Source organism: Mizuhopecten yessoensis, unplaced genomic scaffold, assembly GCF_002113885.1.
Source record: "Mizuhopecten yessoensis strain PY_sf001 unplaced genomic scaffold, ASM211388v2 scaffold10767, whole genome shotgun sequence".
NCBI classification, from domain to species: domain Eukaryota; kingdom Metazoa; phylum Mollusca; class Bivalvia; order Pectinida; family Pectinidae; genus Mizuhopecten; species Mizuhopecten yessoensis.
In genome coordinates, this window is record NW_018408711.1 from 17,878 (window position 1) to 45,551 (window position 27,674).

Consider the following 27,674-nt stretch of genomic DNA (forward strand, 5'->3'; position numbering starts at 1 on the left):
GGGGGTCAGTCAGGGCTCATATGTGCATACTATCAAACTGCTACCTAATACTGATAATGCTAACCTAAATTGAATTACTTCCAATGGAAATTAAACAAATGTTGGTCCAAAATGTGATTTCCCTATATAATCTATAGTAAAGTTTACCCCCTCCCTAGGGGAAAACGTGAGACCCCAGGGTCAAGAAATTCACAATTTTGGTAAAGCACCTCAAGACCCTTCCATCTATGAAGAGTATTTGATTCTACCATATCTGGGTCTTGAGAAGAAGATTTTTGAAATTTTAGTCAATTTGACCCTTTTTGGCCCCGGCCCTCAGGCCCCTGGGGGCTTGGGACTAAACCGGCAACTATTTTTGTTGACCTTTGTCCATGGAAGGTTCCTGCAAAATTTCATTGAAATTGGTCGAAAATGTAAATTGTTTACGGACGCACGACGGACGACGACGGACAAAAGGCGATCGCAATAGGTCACTTGAGACTTTGTCTCGGGTGACCTAAAAATGTTCCACAGTAAATGGAGTGTTACATGCGTGGCATCAAGGTAGATCTTCTCGTTTTAAAAGGCAGCAGTTTGAACTGAGAGTGGAGGACGATTACCTCACACCGGCATTTGTAACCATTTCTGAGGCAAGGCGTCCCCGCAAAAAAGGCGCCTATTTGTCCAGGGAGACATTACGAAGAAGAAACGCGCTGGGAGAGACCTGACAAGACAGATGACGGCCAGAGACTGTACAGACTGCACAAGTACAAGCATATATCACTATTCTGGCATCTACCTCTCCCCAATCATCTACAGCAGATTTCGCAATGACTTCCAAATATCCGTCAAGCAGTGAAACAACCAACTTTGCCCGAATATACAGACTTGTGGTGGATGTCAATTGTGATCTTCTCAGAGCAGTTCTCAAAGCCGAAGTGCCAACCCCACGACTGTTTAGTTTAAACATAATTTATTGTCATAAGTATACATACCCTCACACCCGCAATTGTAGCCATTTCTGAGGCAAGGGCGTCCCCGCAAAAATGGCGCCTATTTGTCAAGGGAGACATTAGGAAGCAAACGCGCGCTGGGCGAGACCCGACCTGACAGACGACAGCCCGAGACTGTACAGACTAAACAAGTACAAGCATATATCACTATTATGGCATCTACCTCTCCCCAATCATCTACAGCAGATTTGACAATGACTTCCAAATATCAGTCTAGCAGTGAAACAACCAAATATGCCCAAATATACAGACTTGTGGTGGATGTCAATTGTGATCTTCTCAGAGCAGTTCTCAAAGCCGAAGTGCCAACCCCACGACTGTTTAGTTTAATTTGTTTGTTTGTTTATGTTTAACGGCCCATCGACGGCAGTGGTCATTAGGGCCATGGTGATTTTTTTTTTTTATTTTTATTTTTTTAACAAACATGTGAATAGCGAAGATAAATCAGATAAAATGGTTCATTTTAAAAGCATTCGCATTGTATGTGCAGATACTTAATAATNAGTTGCATCTTCCATTTATAAATATTCAATTCCCTTTGCCCAAAGATTCTCTAAAACAAGTTTGGTTAGGTTAAAATCCCTTCAACGGTACAGAAGGAGAAGGATCTTTAATGTTTTCCTCTATTTCCCCTAATGGGCCCCACTAATCTGCCCCAAAGAAGGGGAATCCACACACCTCAGTTTAAACAAAATTGATTCTTTTCTCCCTAAGCATGCTTCAGACTGCATTTGGTTTAAATCCCTTCACTTGTATAGTAGGAGAAAAAAAATCCTCTATTTCCCCTATTGGGCCCCGCTCCTATGCCGCCAGAAGGCCCACACCCTCCGTTTATACAAACTTGAGTCTCCTTTGTCCAAAGATGCTCTAGGACAAATTTGGTCAAAATCCTTCAATTGGTTGAGGAGAAGATTTTTAAAGATTTACCTATTTTCCCCTATTTGGCCCCGTCCCTCTGCCCCCAGGGGGACCATACCCTCCGTTCATACAAAACTGAGAACCCTTTGGCCAATGATGCTCCAGACCAAATTTGGTCAAAATCCCTTCATCGGTACAAAAGGAGAAGGATATTTGATGTTTTCCTCTATTTCCCCTAATGGGCCCCACCCATCTGCCCTTAGAAGGAGGCCCACACACCTCAGTTTATACAAAATTGATTCTTTTGTCCCTAATCATGCTTCAGACTGCATTTGGTTAAAATCCCTTCACTTGTATAGCAGGAGAAAAAAAATCCTCTATTTCCCCTATTGGGCCCCGCCCCTCCGCCCCCAGAGGGGCCACACACTCCGTTTATACAAACTTGAGTCTTCTTTGTCCAAAGATTCTCTAGGACAAATTTGGTCAAAATCCTTCAATTGGTTGAGAAGAACATTTTTAAAGATTTACCTTTTTTTCCCTTATTTAGCCCCGCCCCTCTGCCCCGAGGGGGGCTATACCGTCCGTTTATACAAAACTGAGAACACTTTGGCCAATGATGCTCCTGACCAAATTTGGTCAAAATCCTCTGAGCCATTCAGGACAAGTATCATTTTAAAGGAAAAAGTTGACGGACGACGGACGCTGCACCATGGGATAAGCTCACTTGGCCCTTCGGGGAAGTAGAGGATATGTACTTCTTGTACCATCACTTCACACAAACACACATAGACAGTTTCATTGAAATTTCAAAAATTGAAGAAAAACAGCGACATGATTTTGTTAATGACACAGATGTAGTCAAGATTCCGAAATTTAGAAAAAAGGTTGTTTGATTGACAAGAATATCACGGGCCGTAGTTCTCGTCACACTCTGGTGCATTTGTCTAATATACTTGCAGTGACTTTTTCTATTTTATCTCTCGAATAAAACCGTATTGAAAAATAACATTTTCATTCATCAGTTTGAATGTACAATACTTGTATATGACCATTAAGACATTACGAAGAAGAAACGCGCTGGGCGAGACCTGACAAGACAGATGACGGCCAGAGACTGTACAGACTGCACAAGTACAAGCATATATCACTATTATGCATCTACCTCTCCCCAAACGTCTACAGCAGATTTGGCAATGACTTCCAAATATCAGTCTAGCAGTNTTTGTTTGTTTGTTTATGTTTAACGGCCCATCGACGCCTGTGTTCATTTAGGGCCATGGTGATTTTTTTTTTTTTTTGATTTTTTTAACAAAACATGTGAAAACATGTGAATAGCGAAGATAAATCAGATAAAATGGTTCATTTTATTTTGGGAGGCTGCGATATGTTCGTGTTTGTTTCCTTGTGATACCACCTATAAAACTCAAAAGTTCTATATAGGTGATAAGGTAATTACAATCCTTTCAAAGCTTTGTTAGCAAAATGAATTTACTTTTATCAAAGATTTTTGTTGTGTCTATAAATTTAAGAAATCTGGTTATGATATTCCTGTCAAATCTATATTAATTGGTTTACAAAGTATTTCCAATATTTATCTTGTGAATTCAATTTTTAGAAAAACATCATTTGTATTTCAGGTTTGAATCAATTAATTCTCATCACAAAAGCATGTTCCATGGCACTCGACATGTCAACAGTCAGGTGAGCTAGAAATTTTCCTGAATCCAGAAATGTGTTCTATGACACATATTTTTTTGTTAATATAAATTTTTCATTTTTACAGCTTGGTTGTCCTGGTCAGGACAGTTGGGATACAATTTCAGAAAATCTGTAAGATTGATAGATATCAGTACCTGGATGAACGCCAACTTGCTAAAGCTTAATCAGAAAAAGACGGAACCAATCGTATTTTCCCTAAACTGACAGCAAACAATGGCTCTCCAGCTAAAGGCCGGTGCCAGAGCTATAGAGACTGTCCCAGCTGTTAAAATCTAGGGGTATACTTTGATCACTGAACATGGCGAAACCGGTGCTTTGAGAGGGTTTCTGGCCACGTTGTGGAATAGTTTAACATCTGCTATTAGAAAGTCAAATATCCTTGCCAAATTTAAGAAGGACATCAAAACTCACTTCCACACGTCTGCATTTTAGGCTCTTTGCAAAGACTTCATGTAATTGCCACCCTTTATTTATTCATTGATGTGCGCATTGTAAGCCTTTGTTTTTGTTAAACAATTATAATTAATACTATTGTCCATATGTTGTAAAACGCAAATTATATACGACGATATATAAATGTTGTTTATTATTAGTATGAAAAAGGCAATGTCATAACATATTGTGTCCCTTTTGCCAAGGATGCTCCAGACTAAATAAGGATAAAATTCCCTTAAAACCTATGGTAGAAGAAGGATTATAAAGGTTTTACCTCTATTGGGTCCTGCCCCTCAGATCCAAGAAGGGCCACAACCACCGTTTATAAAAATTTGGTTCCCCTTTACCCAAGGATACTCCACACCAAATATGGACCAAATCCATTCATTCCTAGAGAAGGAGAAGGATTTTAAAGAATAATTTGCTATGTTTCCCTATTGGTTCACCCCTCAGGTCCCTGTGGGGTGAACACAGATTTTGATACGTCCGACACAGATTTTGTCATGGCCACATAATTTTTTGTGAGGAATCTGAATGTGGTAATCATTTTCTGAACAAAATTCTTATCAATTTGATTTCCTATTGTTAATTTTTTTCGGTTACAATTTATTTTTTTCGGTTACAATTTTCAGCTGTCAGTCAAATTTGAAATTGCCGGTTGGGCTTACCGGAAATTGATAGCGGAAGTTTACAGCTGTGTTGTTGCTATGCTCCTAGTTACGCATGCTGAATGTCAAGAAACTGGATCCTTTAGGCACATACACAGGAATTCTTATCTAATTACCACCGTCATAAACATATTACACTCACTTCCCGAAACAAATACATAATATAACCTGAATCACAGTCAGGCATTATATCCCGCCTATGCCACACAGGTTCTCCTCCCATTGTCTGAATTCCCAGAGCTTGCTTTTTTTATCTTGATATCGCTGATCACCCCATGCTCCTCTGTGATATAACATGGTCCAAAATATTTTATATAATTCTTAACTATGAATACTATTTTTCCTGTTTTGGGGATTTTCTCTTAATTCCCACCACTGTTGTTTATTTCTTTCGTTTGTAATACAAGGTCTGCATAAATAACAGAGATGCTGGCACTATCAACCAAAACGACCCATGGCATGCAACCAAGGCGTTGATAAAGGGTTTGAAGGCAGTGTCGTCCGGTCCAGCATACAAAAAGGGAAAAATCTGGCCCCTTTACTTCAAGACAAAATTGAACCCGTAACGACCCATGTCCAGTGGTGTCTGAAAAACAGTGGAGGAAATCCAACCAAATTGAAAAGCAGTTTGACAAATGCTGTAGCACATTATCAGAATGACCACTCGGGATGTCATCAATCCAGTAGGTGCAAAACGGATAAGAAGTATGAACCTTCTAGACAGGTCCTTGATGATGTTGCAGCTAACATGTTGCTTGGAGTTAGAAGAAGTTCGGTTATCTACACATATCCCCAGGATTACATCTTAGTTAGGGACTCTTCTGTGTGAAAAGTTTCAACAAGAGGCCCTGTATCGCTCACCTGAATATTTAAGCAGTCATAGCAAAATATTCTCATTAAATATTATATTGCACTAAAAATATTTCCCTCGCAAACATCTGTTGAAAATACCAGCAAAAAAATGTTATATTGTATAATGGAGGGGTGTGGCCCCTCACCTCAGCCCGGCCCCAATAGGGGTAAATTTGGGTATTTGAGCATTTGAAATCCTACTTCTTCGAAACTATTGCACATATTTCAACTATATTTGGTCTGAAACATTATTGGGGCATGGCAATCATATTTTGTATGAAGGGAGTTGGTGTGATCCCTGGGGCTGAAGGATCGGGGCCTAAAAGAGCCCAACATTTCTCTTTTTACATTATTTCTTCGTCCGTAAGGATCGTTTTTCTGCTTTTATAATATATATTTATACTATTATGAAAGTTTGGAACTCCTAACTCTTCATCCCTGAAATGACGAAGGCACACCAGCAAAAAAGGCCATCTAACGCAAGCATGTTATAAACTTTCCGTCACGTGTCTGGAGCGTGGGAAGAGGTCCGGGAAATTAGATGTTATATTAGAATGGTGCCATATGGGACATCCCATCACGGTGCGCAACTCAACATCAAACTACTTATAATTTAGTCACTCAAATTAACCAGAAGAAGCAGCTACAGTATCCGTCATAGCCGTTACGAACAATCTGCTAACCTCGAGGATTTAAGGTGACCCGTTTCATCGATGACAAATCACTGCATATTTTGATAATAAGACCAATTACGCCGGCGTATCATCAGCATTCAATCGTAGATTTTGATGATCATTTGTGCCCCTGCGGTTGTTGCACAAAAGACCTACAGGCGTCAGCAGTACATATCGCTAAGTGCGATATGATTAAAATACTGTGGCCATATTTACCATCAAATTGGATTTGGAGCGGCGATACTCCTCTATATTTGTCAGGAGAATGCTCAGCTTATACAAGTTATCAATGAAAATAAAAATGTCAACGGGTTTCAACACTTGAACGGGATTGTTGATGTATAATCCATTGTTTGAAGATGTCCTAGGCAAAAACACAAGATGTCAAAATGTCACCCAGGAGACGATCAGCATAGATCAGAGCGTGACCAGTGTAGACTATGGCTGCTCTGTTGCCTCTCTTCCAAGTAAGTTCGATCTACTGCCTCTCTCTGAAGTAAGCTAGCGATATGTGAGCTTTTTAGTTACTTATATGATTTATTCTGTCGTCACTTACTTGTGTAGGTAATATTACTACATACATATGATTTTATTTCACAATTTAAATGATGAAATGAGTTCCTACAATAAATCACCTGACCAGACAGTTTGATTGCGGTTTGACAGTATGTAATTAGGCATTTTATTTATTTATATCGTTATATTATGTAAACCAACCTACACTTCAACTATTTGAACAAACAAATCATGTCCTACACCGATTCATGGGCTTAACCATCTTTCGTCTATAATGGATTGTAAAATATCGTTTTCTCAAACGACATTCCAGATGTAAACTGAACAAAAAAAGAAACGCACAAAGTGGTGTTGGCCCATGTACAATTTATCGTCTCTGTACACGTTTCTGTGCTATTGGGTTAGATTGTCCGCGTGTAACGACCCCACGACAAGACAGGGCGATTCGATTGTCACACTTGTGCAACAGATTCAACATTGCTGTAGAGACTGCCTCGCATACCTTAGGTATTCATGGCAGACCCATTAGTCCTCAAACTGCCAGGAACCGCTTGCGTGCAGAGAGAATCATTGCGCGTCAACCTTTTGTCGGAATACCTCTGACACCACGGAGGCAGCAAGTGCGTACTTTACTGGATGCGCAGACATGGCCCGAATAGGTTTGGGATGCATTCATGGAGGCGTGTGATGTTCACCGTCTAATCTATATTATGTCTGTATCGCTCAGACGGAAGAAAAAAGGGTATATCGCAGGCGTGGTGAGCATTTCACCGAAGCATGCGTGGTTGAATGCGATAGATTCGGTGGGGTTTCTGTGATGGTATGGGGAGGCATCTCCCATGGAGTAAAATCCCCTTCAGTGGTCCTGGATCAAAACTTCAATGCCGTTCGATACAGAGACCAGATCGTCCAACCACATGTCCTTCCACTTCTCAGACGTCATAACCTAATTTTCCAGCAGGACAATGCTTGACCGCATGTTGCCAGAGTTTGTCGCGATTTTCTCACGGCAATTAACGTTCAGCCTCTGGAATGGCCCCCATAGAGCCCCGACATGTCACCCATTGAGCATCTGTGGGATGAGCTGGACAGGCCTATTAGGAAACATCAAAACAACCCAACTAACCGCGCCCAGTTGATCGAAGCATTAACACAAGAATGGAACAACATTCCCTTAAGGCGAATAAATGTTCTCATGAATTCGATGCATAGGAGAATCCGTGCAAAAGGTGCCCACACCAGGAACTGAAGTGTCATTTTGTTTTTCGCAGGTATTCCACTTTGAGTAACTACTGATGACACGAGTGACGTCAGACTTTTTCTACAGTATTGTAAAAAGTAGACTTGTCCCTTCATACTGATTGCATAATTCAATTGTGCGTTTCTTTTTTTGTTCAGTATACATATACACTGGCATATACACTATAGGTTCTGCAAACCTTCCTCCATCAACCACAGGTAAATTACGGTGAGCGCCAGCAAGACTATGCGTACCCAGTTGCGGCGATGCGCGAGGACAACCGACCTTGATGCATCACTGAGGATCTATCATCGCGATCCCTGGTGACTGATCAAGTGACGAGAATCATTGCGGGTTGCGATATGCCGTTACCAAGATCCCTGATGGGGTTTTTGGGTGATCGAACGCTTAAACGAATTCCTTGACGCGATGACATTGTGAATTATTCATAATGGCTATGAAGTGTACTGTACATAGACTTATAAATGTATGCGATTGGGACTTGGGCACACCTCACACTACCATGTTCTGCGGCCAAGAAGGACTCCATACCGACAGGATGCACAAGGCGACATTGCAGAATCTGTTAGAAGTAGGGGCAGCTGAAGCGTTCATCCACGTCACTAAATGTTTATAGGACGTTAAACAAAACAGACTAAAATACACGTTGGAGGCAGACATAAGACCAAGGAAGATCTACACCAGGATCGTGTCGCTAGTGGAGTCTATGCACAGTTTCGGCATTACCAAAGTATTGATAGCGCAAATCCTGACCAGAAGGACATTTAGAGCTCCAGGACTAACGAAGGACGTCTTCGAAAAACAGCGTCAGAAAATCAATACACTTCAGTTCAAGAAGTATGGCAGCGATTTCATCCAGTTTTGGGACTTGAAGTATCCAGCCGAATACCTACCAAACTTGGTACACCTGCAGACAAGGGAAACAGCATCGACGAACGCCGGTATGAAGATATACGCCTACAGGATCTGTTGATGTATCTGTAGCAGCTTGCTGTGAAACAAAACAGTCCTTTTGAAGGCCATGCAATGTCCATTGACACTCGAAAATAACACTTGAAATTAATTTGAATATCCAAGCATATATTATGAATCCAAGAGGCATTAAAGGCCAGTAGTTGTTTTGTGTTTGTTGATAAAAAGTCATGTAATTGTCGTGTTCGGGTGTAATGATTGGTTCTTGGTAGACCCCACCCCATTGATTGGAGAGAAGTAATTAGTAGTATTGGACACATTTTATAATCATTTTAGGTTTTTTGATAATGTGAGCTATAGAAATTAAATGCATTAATATAAAAAATAATTCGTATCAAAAATTCTATAAATACGACAATTCTGAATATGAACGAAAAAGATACTGTATAAGGGAACTAACTCGAAATAAATGTCTGAAATTAACACAACTGATTTACAGCGAACGGTCTGTCGACCTAATGAACACCAAACAACAGGCCATATTGGTGTAAAATATATGTAATTGTGAGGGATATTTACAAAAAAAGATATCTGTTTGGTAGTACTTGGTCGTATACAGTATCGGGTAGTGTTTGGTTGTATGTGGCAGTATTAGGCCTATTCACGGGACGTATTTTGCCGTATCACAGTAGTATGGGGTATTGAGACGTGCCACGGTCGGAATCGTGTAGCCCCCGCAACGAAAACACCGAATCTGTTCTATTTAGCGTCTTCATTACGGACCAAGGTACCAGTTACCATGTGAAGCCATAATGTTGATTGCAGTGGTGGGGGTTATCAAATAATTTGTGACGAAAAGGTAAGATTTTAGTATCGCTGAAGTATACAATATCGCCTTTAAAATACCGAACAAATTATTAACACTTGATATGTTGTTTTCGTTAGCTAATCAATCAAACGTTATTGTGTATTTATAACTGATGTTTCAATCATTCTGAATATGTTTTAGCAAATGCCCTTCTTGCTTTTCAGGTTGGACGAATCTGTATATTGTTTAAATTTACCCGCAAGACATTTCGTCTTATGAGAGTGACCGTTAAGTTGGGGCCTAGCTGATTTGAAAATAAAATCAAAGTATCTCTGGGTATGATTTTATTTTTTCAAATAACAATTTAATCTATATCATTGCATTGTTATAACTTACAACAACGTAGTCCTGTGCTCGCTGACGAGACATCAACACGAACAGTATCGGCACCTGCTTCAAACACATACTCCATAGCTGAGTGAAGGCTCCTTCCTGATCTTGAAGGTCCCATCCATCAGAGACGTGTAATACATTATACGTTTCTGCATCCATATACCTTTGAAAAACAAATATTTTAGTTAAATGATTATAAACATCAGATAAACGATATCAAAGGTAAAAAACAACTTCCACTAAGATATTTAATATATATATATTTGGATATAAATGTATCTTGCTTTGCTTTGTAACCTACCATCGGCGAGCCTGTCGGAGAAGGCTCAACTGGGTCTGAGTGGCGAACATCGGGTGTCGCTGACCATCCTCACTCACGTCACCGATGACGAAATCTGGACATCGAACGAACTCCTGATCAACCTGAAATATAGATTAAACTCATTGTATTATACTGCTTGTAAAAGAATATGTATTGGGACCTTATCTCTTCTCTCCTTTCTAAATAACTTTCTTCTTCCTAATGTCTCCCTTGACAATGCCTCACTTTTGGCCATTTGTTGAGCGTTCGCCCCTGTGAGGAAGGCTTTGGGGTCTGTCCCCTGGCCGAGACTTACCAAAGTCTTTAAAAATGGTAGTTTATACTCCTGCTTAACGCTCAGCAAATTAGGAGTGGGATGACTGGTTCACCCGTTGTCAGTATAATGTGACCGGGTGGGGCGTCCTGCTGGGTGTCTTCGGCAGTATGTTTCAGTGAGGTAGCACTATAAAGTCGGCATCAGTTCCGCGCTATCACAAGGAGACAAACACGAACATATCGCAGCCTCCCAAAAAACACGCACATACACTACACGCATGCATCTTGCACACAGGGGAGGCCGTCCTTAAATGACATTAGCTGTTAATAGGACGTTAAACAAAAACAAACAAACAATTAATTATTGTTATGGTGTTCCATTTGGTACTTGAAAAATGTTCGGTATACCTTGTAGCATCGGGCTATAAATAGATAGTAATACTTACAACAAAGTCCAGGTCAGTGGGCTCCCGTGGCCGGATCATCTGTCGGGCACGGTTTGCGGTACTGATGAGATAGGACGTCCTCCATTATAGTCGCTGCTGAAGTGTGGACGGTGGCCATGACCTCGGTCAATATCTGTAAATGTAAAATAATACATGGGATCATTTAGCAATAAAATTTTGTTATTTTGAACATGAAAATATTTTCAAATGTATGAAAACGCCATTATCGAATAGTCCATTGGTCTAAAGTTATCATGTATTCAGAGCAGATTATTTACTCACCTGAGTCTTTACCTTCACCCTCTTCATGGCCAAGTTGTCCGAACCGTGGACATGGTCAATAGTACCGCAGGTGAACACATCCCCTCGCTGGCTGACGCTGGCCCGGCACCAAACCTTCTTATTCCGGACGGAACATCTCCATGTTGTGGTTGTCTTGGTTGATCCCTGTAAAAAATAATACATAAAAGATAAAACATACAGATCCGCCGTGTTGTTGTTTATATTAAATTAAAACATAACATTCAATGTTGCATTCACATTTTAATATAACTAACACTTTTCAGTATTACCTACACATCTTGAAATTGCCTGCAGGCATTTTATTTTACCTCAAGAGTATACCATACCTTCACAGTGTAAGTGTATCCGTCACTGGAAACAAGTTTCCGGCAACGACGGTTGGTTCCCTGGTCTACTACCCCCCAGGTCACCTCCTCATCCTCCAGTACGGTGTCAGTGATGAGGGCGTCGGCTAGGGATCTACAATAAAAAAAAATACATGAATGTTTACATTTATATATGTTTAACAACATTTTTTTATATGTAATTAAATTGTTATCGATTTGAAAATAAAATCAATTATTAAGTGTATTCCGTTTGATGATTCACTTACTGCTCTGCGAGTCGGGTCATCATGGTCTTGGACAGTGAGGTCAAAACTGTCGTCATAGGCTGGCTGGTCCTGAAGGTCGAAAGAAGCATCATGGATGTCTCTACAATGAGAAATCGACAAATTATAAATAAAATGTACATGATTTGTATATATCCCGGATCTTTTTATATGATTCTGTAAAGGTTATTACTCATCGATATTTCATACCATTTTTATCAAGTCATCAACACATATACCCTTTTTAGTATTCATCTCATCGATGGTATCTCCACCCGTCGAGACAGGAAACGTGGCGTCTGGGTCGTCTGTGGCGGAGTCCGGAACGACGAAGGTTGCGTCCAGTCTCCTGATCGGTGAAAATCCGAAGGCTGGTGGCTGCAAAAGATATATATCATAATATTGATATGCAACAATATTAATGCTATTTGTGCAATATATATATAGTATTATTGTTTTTACGGTTGTTCAACAAAATATATATGTCGGCTTGTCATACTGCAAAGAAAAATGTCGCACGGTGATTGGTCGAATTGCCAAGGTACCTGAAGCTATGTTAGTATCCTTGCCGGGGTACATAAGAGCACGCGCGCCTGTTGTAAGGGAGATAACTCGCAGATTCGAATCGAACACACCGGAGAACGTTCGTCTAATGTCAACAATGAACAAAATGGCGAAACGGTTTGCAAGCCACACGGAGAGTGAAATTGAGACAAAACGGGCGTCACTTATACCTACAAACACAAAGAAAAGTAACAANATTGGGCCATTTTTATCTCGATGCAAGGAAACAGGATGGGAGTCTTTACAAGACGACAACGCTTGAACATTCGGCTCAGGGTACATAAGGTCCTGACAGCGAACATGAGACCATGTAACCTGCCAAAGACCTGTATAACTAATATTGTAGCTCGTTTTGCTTATAGTTCTTACCTCGTCCAAAAAGTCGCTGGTGAGGGTAGAGTTTGCAACCTCACATATGGCATCGCTCCTCTCCAAAACTGGCGATGACGTCAACGGAGGCCGTGGCGTCGCTCCTCTTTAACATTGGCGGCCCCATCTTGACGGTGTCATCTAAACGACTAGGAGGATCGTTTTGGCAGTCGCGGCAGTACCACCAGATGATCCCTCCCTCGCCTCGGACGGTGGCTCTTTACATCTCAAGAGATATACCTACAATGAAAATTTTAAAGTTATTTTCAAAACGTGTCGACTTACGTGAACATGCTTAATAAAATCATAGTTTCCGCCTACATGTACACCACGAACATACACAATTTGACTTTATCAAACATTATATGACCGCCGACGACATGTAGAGCGGAAATATAATATTTAATAAAATCAAATATCGACATACGTGTGTACATGCTTATGAGAAACATGATTTCATTAGATACTCAGTGCCCGTACATGTATTTTGTACGAGCGCTAGTATCAAATGAAACCATATTTCGGCCATAAATGAAATATACATATATTTATGATGTGCGGTTCAGTACCCAGTCATACAGCAAGCTTTTATTAAAAGTTCAATAGTCAAATAAAAACAAGTAATACCACAGCATGAATGAGGGGGCTTGAAATAGGCCGTTTATTATAAAAACGACATAAAATAAAATCATGTATACAAAACATGTCACGTCGTTTCTTCCTAAAACAACGTAAAATAAAAACATGTATGCACAACATGTAAAACATGCCACATCATACTGATCTGAATACATATAGGCATTATGCCTAATGAAAACAATTATGTGACTATTAAAGGAGGGGGGCAAAACCGCCTCCTGGCTAATTGAGGGAGACCAGCATACGCTTGTACGTAACCTGGCCTCACTAAATGCAGCCAACCCCACCCGCAGCTGTATGACTCGACTATGCATGGTATAGGATTATATAACGTACACAATACTTGATAAATTATATTGAAATATACATATATTTATATTACATGTTTAATGACAAATGTTGACATTAATATGGACTCAAAAGTTTCACATAGTATGTTTTAGGTGGTCGCTTCTGACACCGTATACAATGTCTCTAGTGAATAACGTGGCAATATTCGTGATAACAACTGAACACACAAATTGTCCTATTTGTTACAGCTGCTGACTATCCGAAAGGAATCCAATGAGCACTAGGGCCTGAGGCACATGACTGCCTCCTGTTGTGGTTATTGTCAGCTTGCATGTCCGAATATAACGAAATACTAATACAGACACATGTACACCAGCTCGTTAATTACATGCACATCAATTAATACTCCTGTCATGCAGGGATGCCATGCATCCAATGCAATTAGGAGATAGATATAGAACATCGAATATACAGACCATGCATGATAATATAACCTTCCTATAAAGCAGGGATGCCATGCATCCAAAGCAATTAGGAAATATATAGAACATTGGATATACCGACCAATGCATGATAACCTTCGTTTGAAGCAGGGATGCCATTCATCCAATGCAACGAGGAATACAATGTAACTCAACAAAAATGTATCAGTTAAATTACAAAATCTTTACAATAAACTGGTGACCAGCAGGAATGCTATGCATTCAAAGCTGCTACGCATTTACAAAATAAACATTCTGTACTTAACGCTCAGACCAAAAAACTTTCCCTTAATAACATTGAACGGAAGTGATGCAGGAATGCCATGCATTCAAGCAACCTTATAGTTCAATCACGTTTCAAGAAGTGGTATGCGAATATACCGTTTAAAAGCATTGGAATGCCACCTGCCCATAGCTTGAATGTCTGCCTCTGAAACACCATGACTGGCCGCGGAAGTTGCTGCTCCTATTCTAAAACTATGGCTCCTATAGGCATCACATTTGTAACCCGCCACTACCAAGGCGTGCTGCAAAGTATTATTGAAATACTGATAGGAAACAGCCTTTCCATCCGGAAATATATAAATCGGACCTTCTTTAGAGCCCCTTATCTGGAGAAAATTAAATAAGCTTTGAACTGGACACCTTGACTCGTCGAGCTGTTTATTCAAAGATAATATGACTGTAGAGGTATTATAGTGCCCTTTATAGGAGTAAAATGTTATTTCTAGGCGTGATGGATAAACAGTCCCCTGACGGAAAAATTGAATATTTGACAACTGGAGAATGTTTTTGCTCCTTCCGTTGTTTGCAATCTCTCCTACCCGTAAAAATGCGTGGAAGGCTAACAAAAGCATAGACTGAAACATTAATTTGTCATAATATGAACTACATACTTTGGTCAATGCCCCTAGCAGAAGGTGTAATATCGGTTTGGTAATGGGTTTTCGGAAGTCAGGTTTGCAGACCCACGAGCATTTTTTTACCATGAAAAATTGTGTGGGGTCTGGGTAATTTCCCATTTTATGTACGTATGCAATAGCCGACATATAACTTGTAATAGTGGATGAGGCCAATTTTTTTTTCTGACAAGTGAGCAATGAACAGCATTATGGTGTTTGCATCTATAGGCAGGTGACATTCCTTTTGCAGTACTGACTGCATAAAATGTACAAGTATGACAAAGACCCTATGATACATTTTCCTTGAGTTAGGTGTTTATGCTAAATGAACGAGCTGGAGAACCTTATCATTTAAATAAGTAAGAGTCTGTCTGGAATCTGCGTGGGCAGTCTGTCCATATGAGGGGCCAGCCATGTTCCGAAAATCCTGAACCTGTAAACGAGACGGGGCATCAGCAAGTACGTTTTGTTTTCCCGGAATATGTTTAGCCCGGAAGCGAATATTAAAACACAGTGATGCTGTGACTAATCTACGCATTAAAACCATCATGTGAGGGTTTGGTGAGGTTTGCTTATTAATTATTGCTACAACGGTTTCATTATCAGAAAATAATAAGATTGACTTGTTTCTTAACCGATTACCCCAAAGTTCAAGTGCCACAGTTATTGGAAATAGTTCCTTAATATTGATATGATGCTGCTGCAACTCGCTGTTCCATTCGCCATAGAACCACTGCGATTCAAGAAGTGCCCCAAAACCTAGATTGCTTGCATCCTTGAACATTTGCAGCCTTTCGTTAGTTTCACAATGATTGGGTAAAAACATGGTAGAGTTATTGAAATGTTTAATAAAAATTGACTAAACGTTCAAATCAGCTTTAGCACCCTTGTTGAGTCTAACATGATGGTAGGGTTTGGTCAGACCTTTTGTCAAGTCAATCAGCCTTCGCAACCAAGTTCTGCCTGGGACCACTACCCGACAAGCAAAATTTAATAGTCCTATCAAAGATTGAAGTTCTTGTAGTGTGACCTTATGTCGTGGCATGAAATCAGCCAGAGCTAACGATATCTTTTCCACCTTTTCGCGTGGTAATCTAGCTACCATTTTCTGTGTATCTAGCTCTATCTCCAAAAAAGTAATACATGTGGTAGGTTGCACTGTTTTTTCATGTTTTATGGGCACCCCCACTTTCAGACACATGCTCAGAAAATTATGTAATGCAAATTGACACTGTTTTGTACCCGGAGCCCCGATAAACAAAAAATCATCTAACACATGAACAACCCCCTTTGTCCTAAAATGATTACTCATAATCCAGGGCTGCACTAAATTTTTCGAAAAGTTGACAAGAAATAGCACAACCCATAGGTAGACATTTATCATAAAAGTATTTTTCCCCGATCTTCATGCCCAGCAATTCAAAGTCAATGGACCTAACTGGCAGCATTCTAAATGCAGACTCCAAGTCTGTTTTTGCGAGCAAGGCTCCTTGGCCGAAAATGTTTATTTGAAAAATAGCATCGTCAATGGTTTCATATTGAAGGGATTTATCTGAAGCATTTATGCCATCATTTATTGATTCCCCTTCTGGAAACGATAAGTGGTGAATGAGTCTATATTCAAACTCTTGATAGGAAGGAGACATGATCTGATATTCTGCAACATACTGCTTTGGCTTCGGACTCTGGGTAGACGAAAAGCACACAATGACCCAAATCTAACACTCGATGGCACTAGAATTCCTGTTGTTGAACAGACTAAATTTCTCGGCCTCATTTTTGATTCGAAACTCTCTTTCATACCACATATAAAGTATCTGAAGGATAAGTGTTCCAAGGCGTTAAACATTATACGAGTCCTTTCTCATACTGATTGGGGAGCGGATCGTGAAATGCTTTTGCGCCTATACAGATCACTTATTCGAACAAAACTGGATTATGGTTCTATGGTATACGGGTCAGCGCGCAGTTCGTACCTTCAGATGCTAGATCCAATCCATAACCAAGGGCTACGTCTTGCCCTGGGAGCTTTTCGAACAACACCTGTAAAAAGCCTGTACGTGGAAGCAAATGAACCATCCCTTTATGACAGAAGAATAAAACTTTCATTACAATTTGCAACTCAATTAAAATCAAACCCTAAAAATCCTGCTTTCAACCAAGTATTCAACCCCAAATACCAAAACATATTTACGCAAAACCAAAAACTTCTGCCAACATTTGGTATCCGAATTTTGAATTTCCTGCAAGAACTCAACATAAAATTGACGGACATAGCTGAATTTAACATATCTGATGTTCCTCCGTGGACCATTCAAACCCCCGATTTTAACTTTACATTACATGAGCGAGGGAAATCAAGTGTTATGCCCGAAGAACACAAATCCTCCTTTCGGGAATGCATTTCGAATTACCCTTCTCATACACAACTTTACACCGATGGCTCCAAAGAAGGTGAGAAAGTGGCAGCAGCCTGCTGTACTGCCAATACTTGCACTTCAGTCCGACTACCAGACGGCGCCTCCATCTTTTCTGCTGAAGCATGCGCCATTGGTTTGGCCCTCGACCATATCGATGAACACCGCATTAAAAAGGCAATTATTTGTTCAGACTCTCTATCTGTCCTACAGAGTTTACAGTTACGAGATCCTAAAAACACAATCGTACAAAACCTTGCTCATCGAATATCTCGTATATTAAAAAAGTCTAAAATAACTTTACTATGGATTCCGAGCCATGTCGGAATAAAAGGCAACGAATTTGCTGACAGGGAAGCAAAAAATGCATTGAATCTCGAACAAACAAATATCAAACTACCATACACAGATTTTAAACCTACTATTCGTACAGCCATTCAAAATGAATGGCAGAAACGCTGGTCTCTGGAGACCAACAACAAACTTTTTAAGATACAACCGAAACTTAAAACATCTATTCCCAGTCGGAAAGATCGTAGAGAGGAAGTTGTCCTCGCTCGGCTCCGCACTGGGCACACATATCCTACTCATTCGTACCTTTTAAAACGAGAAGATATACCTTCATGCCACGCATGTGACACTCCATTTACAGTGGAGCATTTTTTAATAGAATGTTCCGATTTTAAACACATTCGTGATAACTACTTCCGAGTCCCGGATATGAAAACACTTTTCAGTTCCGTGGATTCGAAGGCATTATTTAACTATTTGAAAGACATCGGTCTATTTTATAGACTCTGATGTCTTTTAACCCACCTTATCCTTTTTGACGTTATATATATATCGCATATTCCATATCATCTATTCGTTATCTCTTTTATTATTTTAACCCCCTTTTATTATTTTTAATTATCTACACATACAATGCGAATACTTTTAAAATGAACCATTTTATCTGATTTTATCTTCGCTATTCACATGTTTGTTAAAAAAGTAAAGTGAATAAATAAATCACCATGGCCCTAAATGACCACAGCCGTCGATGGGCCGTTAAACATAAACAAACAAACAAACAAACAAAATCTAAAGGGCTGTGTATTGTGGCAGATGTCGTCACCTGCTCAGTCGGTGAACCCCCAAACTCCACTTGTGGAGCCCCTACTGTAGCCGATGGTTGTGTAGGTAGTGAAGGGTGGGTGTTGTGTCTGTGCTGTTGAAGCACCAGTCCTTCGGCACGCATCTGCACCAGTAGCTCTGCTACTATTGCTGAAATTGGTGGTACCGAGGCACCCGGAAGCGGAAGTTGTGGGCCAGGGTTGTTACCTGGGAGTGGGGCAGTAACTTCTTCATCCGCCACTTGTACCCCTGTTCTTTGCCTTATAATGTAGTGGCGTTCTGCTGCTGCCCGCTTTTTTCTGGTTGGTGGCATTTTGTCTCTCTCCAATAAAAGAAAGCAATTGATTAGGACAGAAAATTGTGAAAAACACTTAATTATTGTACCTGATGGATGAATGATCATGGAAGATCCATGCAAAACAGATTAGGTAGCCTTAATGAATGCTATCAAATTAATATCATCCTCACAATGCAATAATTGCTAATAAAAACAGTGATTAGACTGCACTATCACCAATTAAATAACAATTACGCCTGCAACATATCCTGGATATATGCCTGGCATGCATTTTGCACTAACAACACTATACAATAAAATGGTAACGTGAAGAAATCCACCGACCTACCACCTATGCCATTTGCAACTCACTGAAAGGCAAAACAATGATACAAGTGCGCTGTACCACCTATGCCTATACCACTTTAGTGCAGACACATGCCCGGAAAAACAATGGTACTTATCGAGCTGTACCACCTATGCCAAGGCACTCGCTGAAAAGCAAAACAATGGTACAAGTACATGTACCACCTATGCTTATACCACTTAAGTGCAGACACGTGCCAGGCAAAACAATGGTATCGGACATATGAACTTTTTAAAGCCCCTCCAAGTTGACCAAACTCCTGTGTGTAAACACACATAACCTGCACATGTGTACAGTCAGAAACGCCAGACATAGCACCAGTAAAATCAACCGTATCAGACCCTAACCGATAGAATGCAGATTAATGTGTAATAACATAATAACACAGAATATTTGTGACCCGAGCACTACATTCGTAAAAGCATATCAACGCATTAACTGTCTACTGCCATGACAGGCTATAAATAGCTACTGTACACACACACACATATATATATAGGCTATCATGCGCTGAGGGTACTGACACACAAGATAAATTGAAACCACCATTGTTCAACGCCGTGTTACTGTCTATACCTACTGGGTTAAACCCAGAGTTTCCTGTATGCATTAATCGCTGCACCCCGCACACTACGGACATACTTAGGGATTCCATACCTCCTGTTGAGATGAACCCGTCTGGTCGGAAAATGTCAACAACACAATTCTTAAGACCCCTGTGTTTGTGATACTGAATATCGCTACGATCAGCCACCCTGGCCTTCAAAACCTGATTAACGGCACGAACCCTGTTGTTATAAACATCCACTGGAATGTTCCTAGTGCCCCGCCGAAAAAGAAGTTGCATAACGCACACTTGTTTGACCCCGAAACCGCACAACATCCACTCAGCTATTGTCAAAATACTCCCAGCAATCTTGACAGAATCAGACCCCCGCCGATCGACGTCATTCCCCCCGATCTGTAAAACCACTACATCAGGCTGTTTGTCAGTCAAGTAAGAGGAAAACTCCCGAGACGTCAAAGTCTGCACAGTCCCGCCACCTCTACCAAGAAAATCAACAATAACCTCAGACTCCCGCAGGTTCAAATTTTTCCACTGATTAGAAGGCTTGTTTACTTCCATCAACCTCCTAACGTAGCTATGCCCAAGTACTGACACCTTAACAGCCATAACAAGCAGTGTGAACCGGAAGGGAAACAAGATCACTGAAGTATAACTATGTAAACAAAAGCTGAAATGTGCGCCTTACCTTTGGCTTCGAGAAAAATTTGCTGAAGTGACGCTATTGTTGGTCACGTGATGTGTATCCCTACATCGGCAACGGTAAACCGGTCAGATTATGCATCGCAAAAGGAAACTTGAGGCCAAGCTAAGACGTACATCCGCATTTAAAAATAGTTCTAAATAAAATCTGAACCCACATCATAAATGTAATTAAATTAACTTTGTATTTAATTGTTGTTTTAAAGAAACTTGATTTCATTTCATTATATAATTGTACTTGTAAATTGGCTAAAAGTATCTAATGAAAGTTACTTTAATAACGATTAAGAATTTATTCCTTCTATGGCCGAAAGAATTTTTGTATTTTTTTATTGAACGAAACCATATTTTCGGCCATAAATGGAAACTATATTTGAATTACATACCAGTATCACATGACATGTGTTGCCATCTGCTACATGTGTCGCACTGCAACGTATGCTGCCTCGGCCTCACCACACGGTCACAATGAAGACAGTTGTCGCTCATGTTGATTAGGTGCAAAGTGTTGGTCAATTGATGTAAGTCGATTGAAAGTGATTGTCCAAGAAAATCGGTCATATTTATCACCATTTGCGTGAGTGATCAATACATTTGATTGGCTACCTGGAGTTGAGGCGGTGATGAGGTACTCAAGAGTTAATTATGAGGTACTCAGGAGTTAATTATGAGGTACTCAAGAGTTAATTATGAGCTACACGCCTATAACAACAGTCTGGTAGGCGAACATCATTGTTTGTGCTAGGCAATAAAAACAAAACCAGTATGTAATTAAATAAATCCTTTCATGTATTTGTTTTAATATAATTCTACTTAAAAATGTATACATCCCATGTATTTAACATATAGATACATAGTAGGGCCGATTTCACTTGGATAAAATAGGCCTGGCCGATATTACCTTGGGCCGATATAACCAAATACCTTCGGTCATACAGAAGAACCAGTACGTCGGTTTTTAAATGTAGAATTTTCGTGTATAAATCCTAGCGGACCTGCTTCCCTGCAAACTGTCAAGATCGTGCCAAACGAGCCCCATGCATCAACAGTCATCAACCAGTGGATCAGTTACTTCCTAACATCCAGAACCGCACAGGTTGGGGGAACAACATCATCAACAGCAAATGTACTATCTGCATTGGACTGTTCTTTGACCATTGTTCTTTTTATCATTCATAAACGATATGCCGGAGGTAACATCATCCGACATTCTGTTTAGATGCAAAACATCTAGTCTCGACACAGCTAACGTTAGTACAGGCAAATTCGCCATGCATCCAAATTCGCCACCCTGTGACGAAAAGGCCATATGACTTCATAATACATAAAATGTGACGTAAATAACGTCACCATAGTCTTCAACACAGTTAAAGCCTTCAAATATTTTGACAAGAAGAGGTATAAGAAGGGAAAGGCTATACTTTAAATCAAAACAGTCATATGAAATATCTTGTTATACAACGAATCTTAAAAAATTGGTCTGTGCGACGGACATCTCGTCAACTAAACTCATTAATATGAGGCCAGTTGGTTGTTATTTACTTGGCTAAACCACCGAGTCTCGCACAGAGTTTTCAACTTCGTCTTTCTTTCCATAGCTGCTAGTGCTTACTCGTCGTTTTGTAGACACTCGTCAAACTGCGATAGTCTCTTCCATTAAATTGTGAATCATTGCTTCCTTGCACGCATGGACGATGGGGAGGTTCAAAGAATGTGATCTGCAGTGTGTATAAAGTGCTAATGGCACCCTTTGTCTGATTCGCGCCTGGACTCCTCGCTGAATGCCTGCCATATTAGCAGCCCCGTCGTACCCCTGGCCCCTCTTCTTGTCAATGTCAATCTCAAACTCCTCGAGCGATTCCTTGAAGGTTTCCGCAAGAGCTTCTTAAATCTTAAATCCGAGAAACTCTTCACAAACTACGGGCTTTTCACGGTCAAAGTAGCGCACAAATAGTGCGATTTGTTTTCCGGTGGTACAATCAGTAGCCTCGTCAGCAACGAAGCCGAAACATCCTGCGGCATTACACGATTGTACTAAAAACTTCCTGATCTGGTTTGCACATACACTACACGCATGCATCTTGCACACAGGAGAGGCCGTCCTTAAATGACCTTAGCTGTTAATAGGACGTTAAACAAATTCAAACCAAAGTAATGTGTTGATAAATATGGCATTGCCTATATCTGTTAAATGAACACTATCGTCACGGAATAATCCCTGACATGTATGTACTATATCGGTATATTTAATTACCCTGCCTCCGGTCCCATTTGGTGAATCACAGCTGCCCTGTGGGTGCCCCCCCATGCCAATGTTTACAAATATGTTTAAACTTGCATGGATTGAACTTGCATTTATTGTCATTGTATGCATTACATATACCAGGCTTAACGGTAGCACTTCCAATGGTGAACTTGCGGTATGGTATGCCCCACTTGTAACACCGGGTACAGCTATCAATCTCATCCAAAGATCAGAGTTTAATTTCGACCATGACTTCAACGAAATTGTTTGTCATAGACACGCCTTGACACCCGGTGGCCGCATCCCGAATGATTGAAATATTCTGAAACATTTCACATGCCTTATCAGGAAATTGACGCAAGTAAATATGCATAAATATCAGAAAAGCATCAATCCACTTTTCTGCTTAATTTAAAGACTCAATAGTGTCGTTGGCGTTCAAAAAGAGACTATTTCCCGCATAAATATCTTGTAGCTATGTACTTCCCTTTAGTAACAAGGCTAAATTTATGTACTGATTAGACCAAATCTTCTTCCTAAGCTGTGCGGGCATACTTGTGGATATATCCGGCGCTGCTCCCTCACCAAAAAATAAATAAAATACTATTGATAACGGAACCCCAAACACCAGAAACAGTATTTAATTGTATACCTGTCGGAGCATCCTGCTGAGCATTTCCCTGGACCTGTGTGGTATTCATCGTCCCCGTGCACAATGACCTCATGCTCCGCTCCGATCTGGTAGGCTCTTCTACAAATTTTGCCGGGCACCGCCTCTTCCAGTGCCTAAATGCCGTAGCCGGAGTACCTCCTGGTGCCTTTCGGGTTCAGCTGATCTTCTTGTACACTGGCATGTTGGTAATTTTGAATACGATCGACTTGCTTTGCGTGTTACGCGCTCAATGGTGGGGGTGAAAAAGGACATAGGATGCACTGTATCCCACTGCACATACTCACACTGACCCCTCAGCGCTCCCTATCTTACAATTACTTTACCAACAGGGGGTGCTAACTGCTGTCAGCTACATATCCATTTTTCGAAAATCAAAATATATTGCGTTTAACACAACTATTTTAAGAACTGACATCATAATCTAAATATACTCAAACTCATACTAAACTTAGCCAATGACATATACCAAATATAAGTAGAGACAAGATAAACTAAAGATAGAGCTACATCTAAATACAAACTATGGAAACCACCTAGTACTAAATACAGTGATCGTGTCTAATAATGGATCAAGATGTATAGGTAGAAAAATCTATTTATACCAACAACTGACCAATTCATTAAATATGCAAGCCCTTCCCATTTATTCCAGTAATGACCTCATACCTATTGATACACCAGTCTCTCCAAATGACCACAAACCTATTCATATCCCATCCCCTCAGAATGACCACACACCTATTTATATCTCATCCCCTCAGTATGACCACACACCTATTTATAACTATAACCCTACTGCTGTCTGAAGACACCACACCAGGGAGGCTCATAACCTTTGACCTTATCAATTTCTACTCAGCTACTGGACCCTTCTCTCTGAGCTATAAACACACAGTAAACCACCAAACAGACCCTCTAAACTGACTTACTTTTATATTGAGAAAAAAAATAGCATCCATCTTAATTAATGAAATAAACACCAACAAAAATCACTTGTTAAAAACTCCACAATATCTCCGCTAGATTGACTTTTCCTACTGGAAAACACAAAATAATTTAATTCAATGAAAAAGTCTAGAATCACATATACCGCACAAATTATAATTCATATTATTGTATAGTCCATTTGATGTACTCCTTCACGCACTTCATTTTTTCCCCACATTGTCACGTTTGTCAATACTTTAATCCAATTATTGCAATAATGCAGTCACTAGGTGTACTTCTTCAGTATACAAAGTTTTGTCTATACTTCCAGGTAAAGGTAATATTTTATAAGATAATCCAAATGAATCTTAATCCCAAAAATAATAAACAATACTAGTCACATTACAGTCCAAAAATATTGATATTAACGGCATGGTCATTTCTGGCTCTGGATCACGTGTATGTCAACTTAGAAAGTAAATAATACAGTACACCGGTCCATCCCTGTTAGTTACTGGAGCCAATTACCGACTCCGTAGGTGTAGTCTCTTCCGGGATAGCCGTTGTAAGGTTTTACCAGGTGGTCCTTACTCATTAATCCATAACGTAAACACATCTATAACACTTGATATACACATCCACAGGATAACCGTTAATCCAAACATATTAGGATTAATCTATCCATTACGAATTTTCACCATTTACCATTTTCAGAACATTTCACTGGAATAATATCATTACAATATAGAAAACAAAAATACGAATACAGCCACTTCTCTCTCAAATATTTGTAAATCCATAACGAAATTGTAATCCAGCGAAAATTGTACACACTTTCAATAATACATATGTAACGGAATTATTACACACTTGTTTAGAAATCTTTAAACATACATTAATAATTCCATAAGAATCACTTTTCATAAATCGAACGCATACTGTTATAGTTTCTCACAAACTTCATCTTTTGAATTCCATATGAATTGAAACACATTTTAGCGAAATTTATATAAATCCAGCACACATATAAAGTAATAACTCCAGCAGACGTTTCTCTAAAAGACATTATTTGCCGTCACTCCTTGGTTCTGGTCGCTGTCCTACTATCCGGTTGAGGTGGGCGGTGGTCTGATCCACCGTACTCCACAGGTAGGTCACCATCTCCGGTGACATGGAGGGTTTCGGTGGCAGCTTCTTTAGACCTACCATCACTTTGTGCACGTCCCTAAGTATGGTGTTCGTTAGCGTCTGTTGATAATTCAGTATGTGACCCTCAGCATTCTTAATCTGTCTGAGGTCCTCCATTTGGAGGGTCTCTTCATGGGCCATTTTCGTCTCCAGACTGGTCAGTCTTGTGGCAAACCCTTCTAGGAAGGTGACTAGTGTCACTACCGTTGCTCTATCGGGTGGTTCCAATAGGTGATTTGGGGTAAACTCCGGTTCAGGAGCCATACTGAAATGGTTCACTGTGTCCAACACTGGAGAGTATTGATAGTCATTCTCATCAATAAGGGGGGTCCCTAGTGACTGTGACATCAAATCCATAATTGAAATAATATGTCCAACTTCAGATACACTTCAAGTGAATATATTTATACACTTGCTAAAAACAGGAGGCCACTAGATCTCTAGATAAATAAAGTTAATTCCACACAAATTTAGTCCACAGGTTATCTTTTAGTTTTCAGTCCCAAAAACTCGTATCTACTTCCTCGGCCAAAAGTTTCTAAAGTGAAGTACTGGACTCCAGCAAAGTCATCTACATTCACACCATTTCCAATATCAGCCAATCAAAGACACCCTGTCACATCTTCAACCAATGAAAATTATAGGTTGCGTTGGTTCCAAATTTTCCCATGAATTCCCTTTACAACACGGTTCTGTTCTCAGGGTCTTTCAAGTAAACCTCCAGATTGTCCAAGGCGATTCCTTAGCCTTAGCTTTTGTCGGGCGATCTCCCGCCTAGATTAGTCCCACCAGGGTCCCACTTTCGTTGTACATCTGTTTTGTCCAGCTCATCCGAAACACCCTCCCTATGTTTGTATCTTAATCTTTGCACACCTGCCACACGATGACAGTATGAAAAATGTCTTCTCAAATTGTTCACCAAACAACTAAGGTACATATCAACAGTGTAATCATCCAAAGAAACAACATATTTACACTGCCATGCCTTGAAAAGGGGTAGGGAGTTCATTTCTTAAACTACATCTAAAAACAAAGCAGTTACCTTAATGATGCTGAGGCCATCTTGTGCACGTCTTTTCTCGAAGTCCTCAACCATTATATTGGTTGATTCGAGAGAGGCTTTCGCCAAGAAAGAACACCTTGTCGCCGTGTTCTTTGATCTTGAGAAGGCCTATGATACTACATGGCAGTATGGCATCATGAAAGATCTTCACGACCTTGGCGTACGTGGAAACCTTTCCAATTTTATATCCAATTACCTATCAGATAACCAAGGGCTACGTCTTGCCCTGGGAGCTTTTCGAACAACACCTGTAAAAAGCCTGTACGTGGAAGCAAATGAACCATCCCTTTATGACAGAAGAATAAAACTTTCATTACAATTTGCAACTCAATTAAAATCAAACCCTAAAAATCCTGCTTTCAACCAAGTATTCAACCCCAAATACCAAAACATATTTACGCAAAACCAAAAACTTCTGCCAACATTTGGTATCCGAATTTTGAATTTCCTGCAAGAACTCAACATAAAATTGACGGACATAGCTGAATTTAACATATCTGATGTTCCTCCGTGGACCATTCAAACCCCCGATTTTAACTTTACATTACATGAGCGAGGGAAATCAAGTGTTATGCCCGAAGAACACAAATCCTCCTTTCGGGAATGCATTTCGAATTACCCTTCTCATACACAACTTTACACCGATGGCTCCAAAGAAGGTGAGAAAGTGGCAGCAGCCTGCTGTACTGCCAATACTTGCACTTCAGTCCGACTACCAGACGGCGCCTCCATCTTTTCTGCTGAAGCATGCGCCATTGGTTTGGCCCTCGACCATATCGATGAACACCGCATTAAAAAGGCAATTATTTGTTCAGACTCTCTATCTGTCCTACAGAGTTTACAGTTACGAGATCCTAAAAACACAATCGTACAAAACCTTGCTC

At 40.2% G+C, this 27,674-nt stretch overlaps 1 protein-coding gene across 6 annotated transcripts; it reads right to left on the bottom strand.

The window, feature by feature from the left end:
- Positions 1-8,056: 8,056 nt before the first annotated feature.
- Positions 8,057-20,672, bottom strand: LOC110462266. Of its 6 annotated transcripts, XM_021516170.1 has the most exons (11): positions 17,227-17,282; positions 15,594-15,683; positions 12,937-13,176; positions 12,243-12,381; positions 12,007-12,106; positions 11,741-11,873; positions 11,394-11,558; positions 11,112-11,244; positions 10,390-10,511; positions 10,092-10,251; positions 8,057-8,966 (listed from the first exon to the last, which is right to left on the bottom strand). In XM_021516170.1, exons 4-8 carry the CDS (start codon positions 12,256-12,258, stop codon positions 11,125-11,127), a joined length of 534 nt encoding a protein of 177 aa, XP_021371845.1. In that variant the 5' UTR covers positions 12,259-12,381; positions 12,937-13,176; positions 15,594-15,683; positions 17,227-17,282; the 3' UTR covers positions 8,057-8,966; positions 10,092-10,251; positions 10,390-10,511; positions 11,112-11,124. The 6 variants fall into 6 exon arrangements, with proteins under 6 accessions (XP_021371845.1, XP_021371846.1, XP_021371847.1 ...); XM_021516171.1 differs by lacking the exons at positions 15,594-15,683; positions 17,227-17,282 and adding an exon at positions 18,785-19,105; XM_021516172.1 differs by lacking the exon at positions 15,594-15,683 and having other exon boundaries at positions 17,227-17,252.
- Positions 20,673-27,674: the final 7,002 nt, after the last annotated feature.

Coding starts and splice junctions, on each gene's coding strand:
- LOC110462266 (XM_021516167.1), bottom strand. CDS start 20,601: ATGGCTGTTAAGGTGTCAGTACTTGGGCATAGCTACGTTAGGAGGTTG. Junction 13,177..20,007: donor GAAACTCTGGGTTTAACCCA/GTAGGTATAGAC, acceptor TTTTCATTGTAG/GTATATCTCTTGAGATGTAA.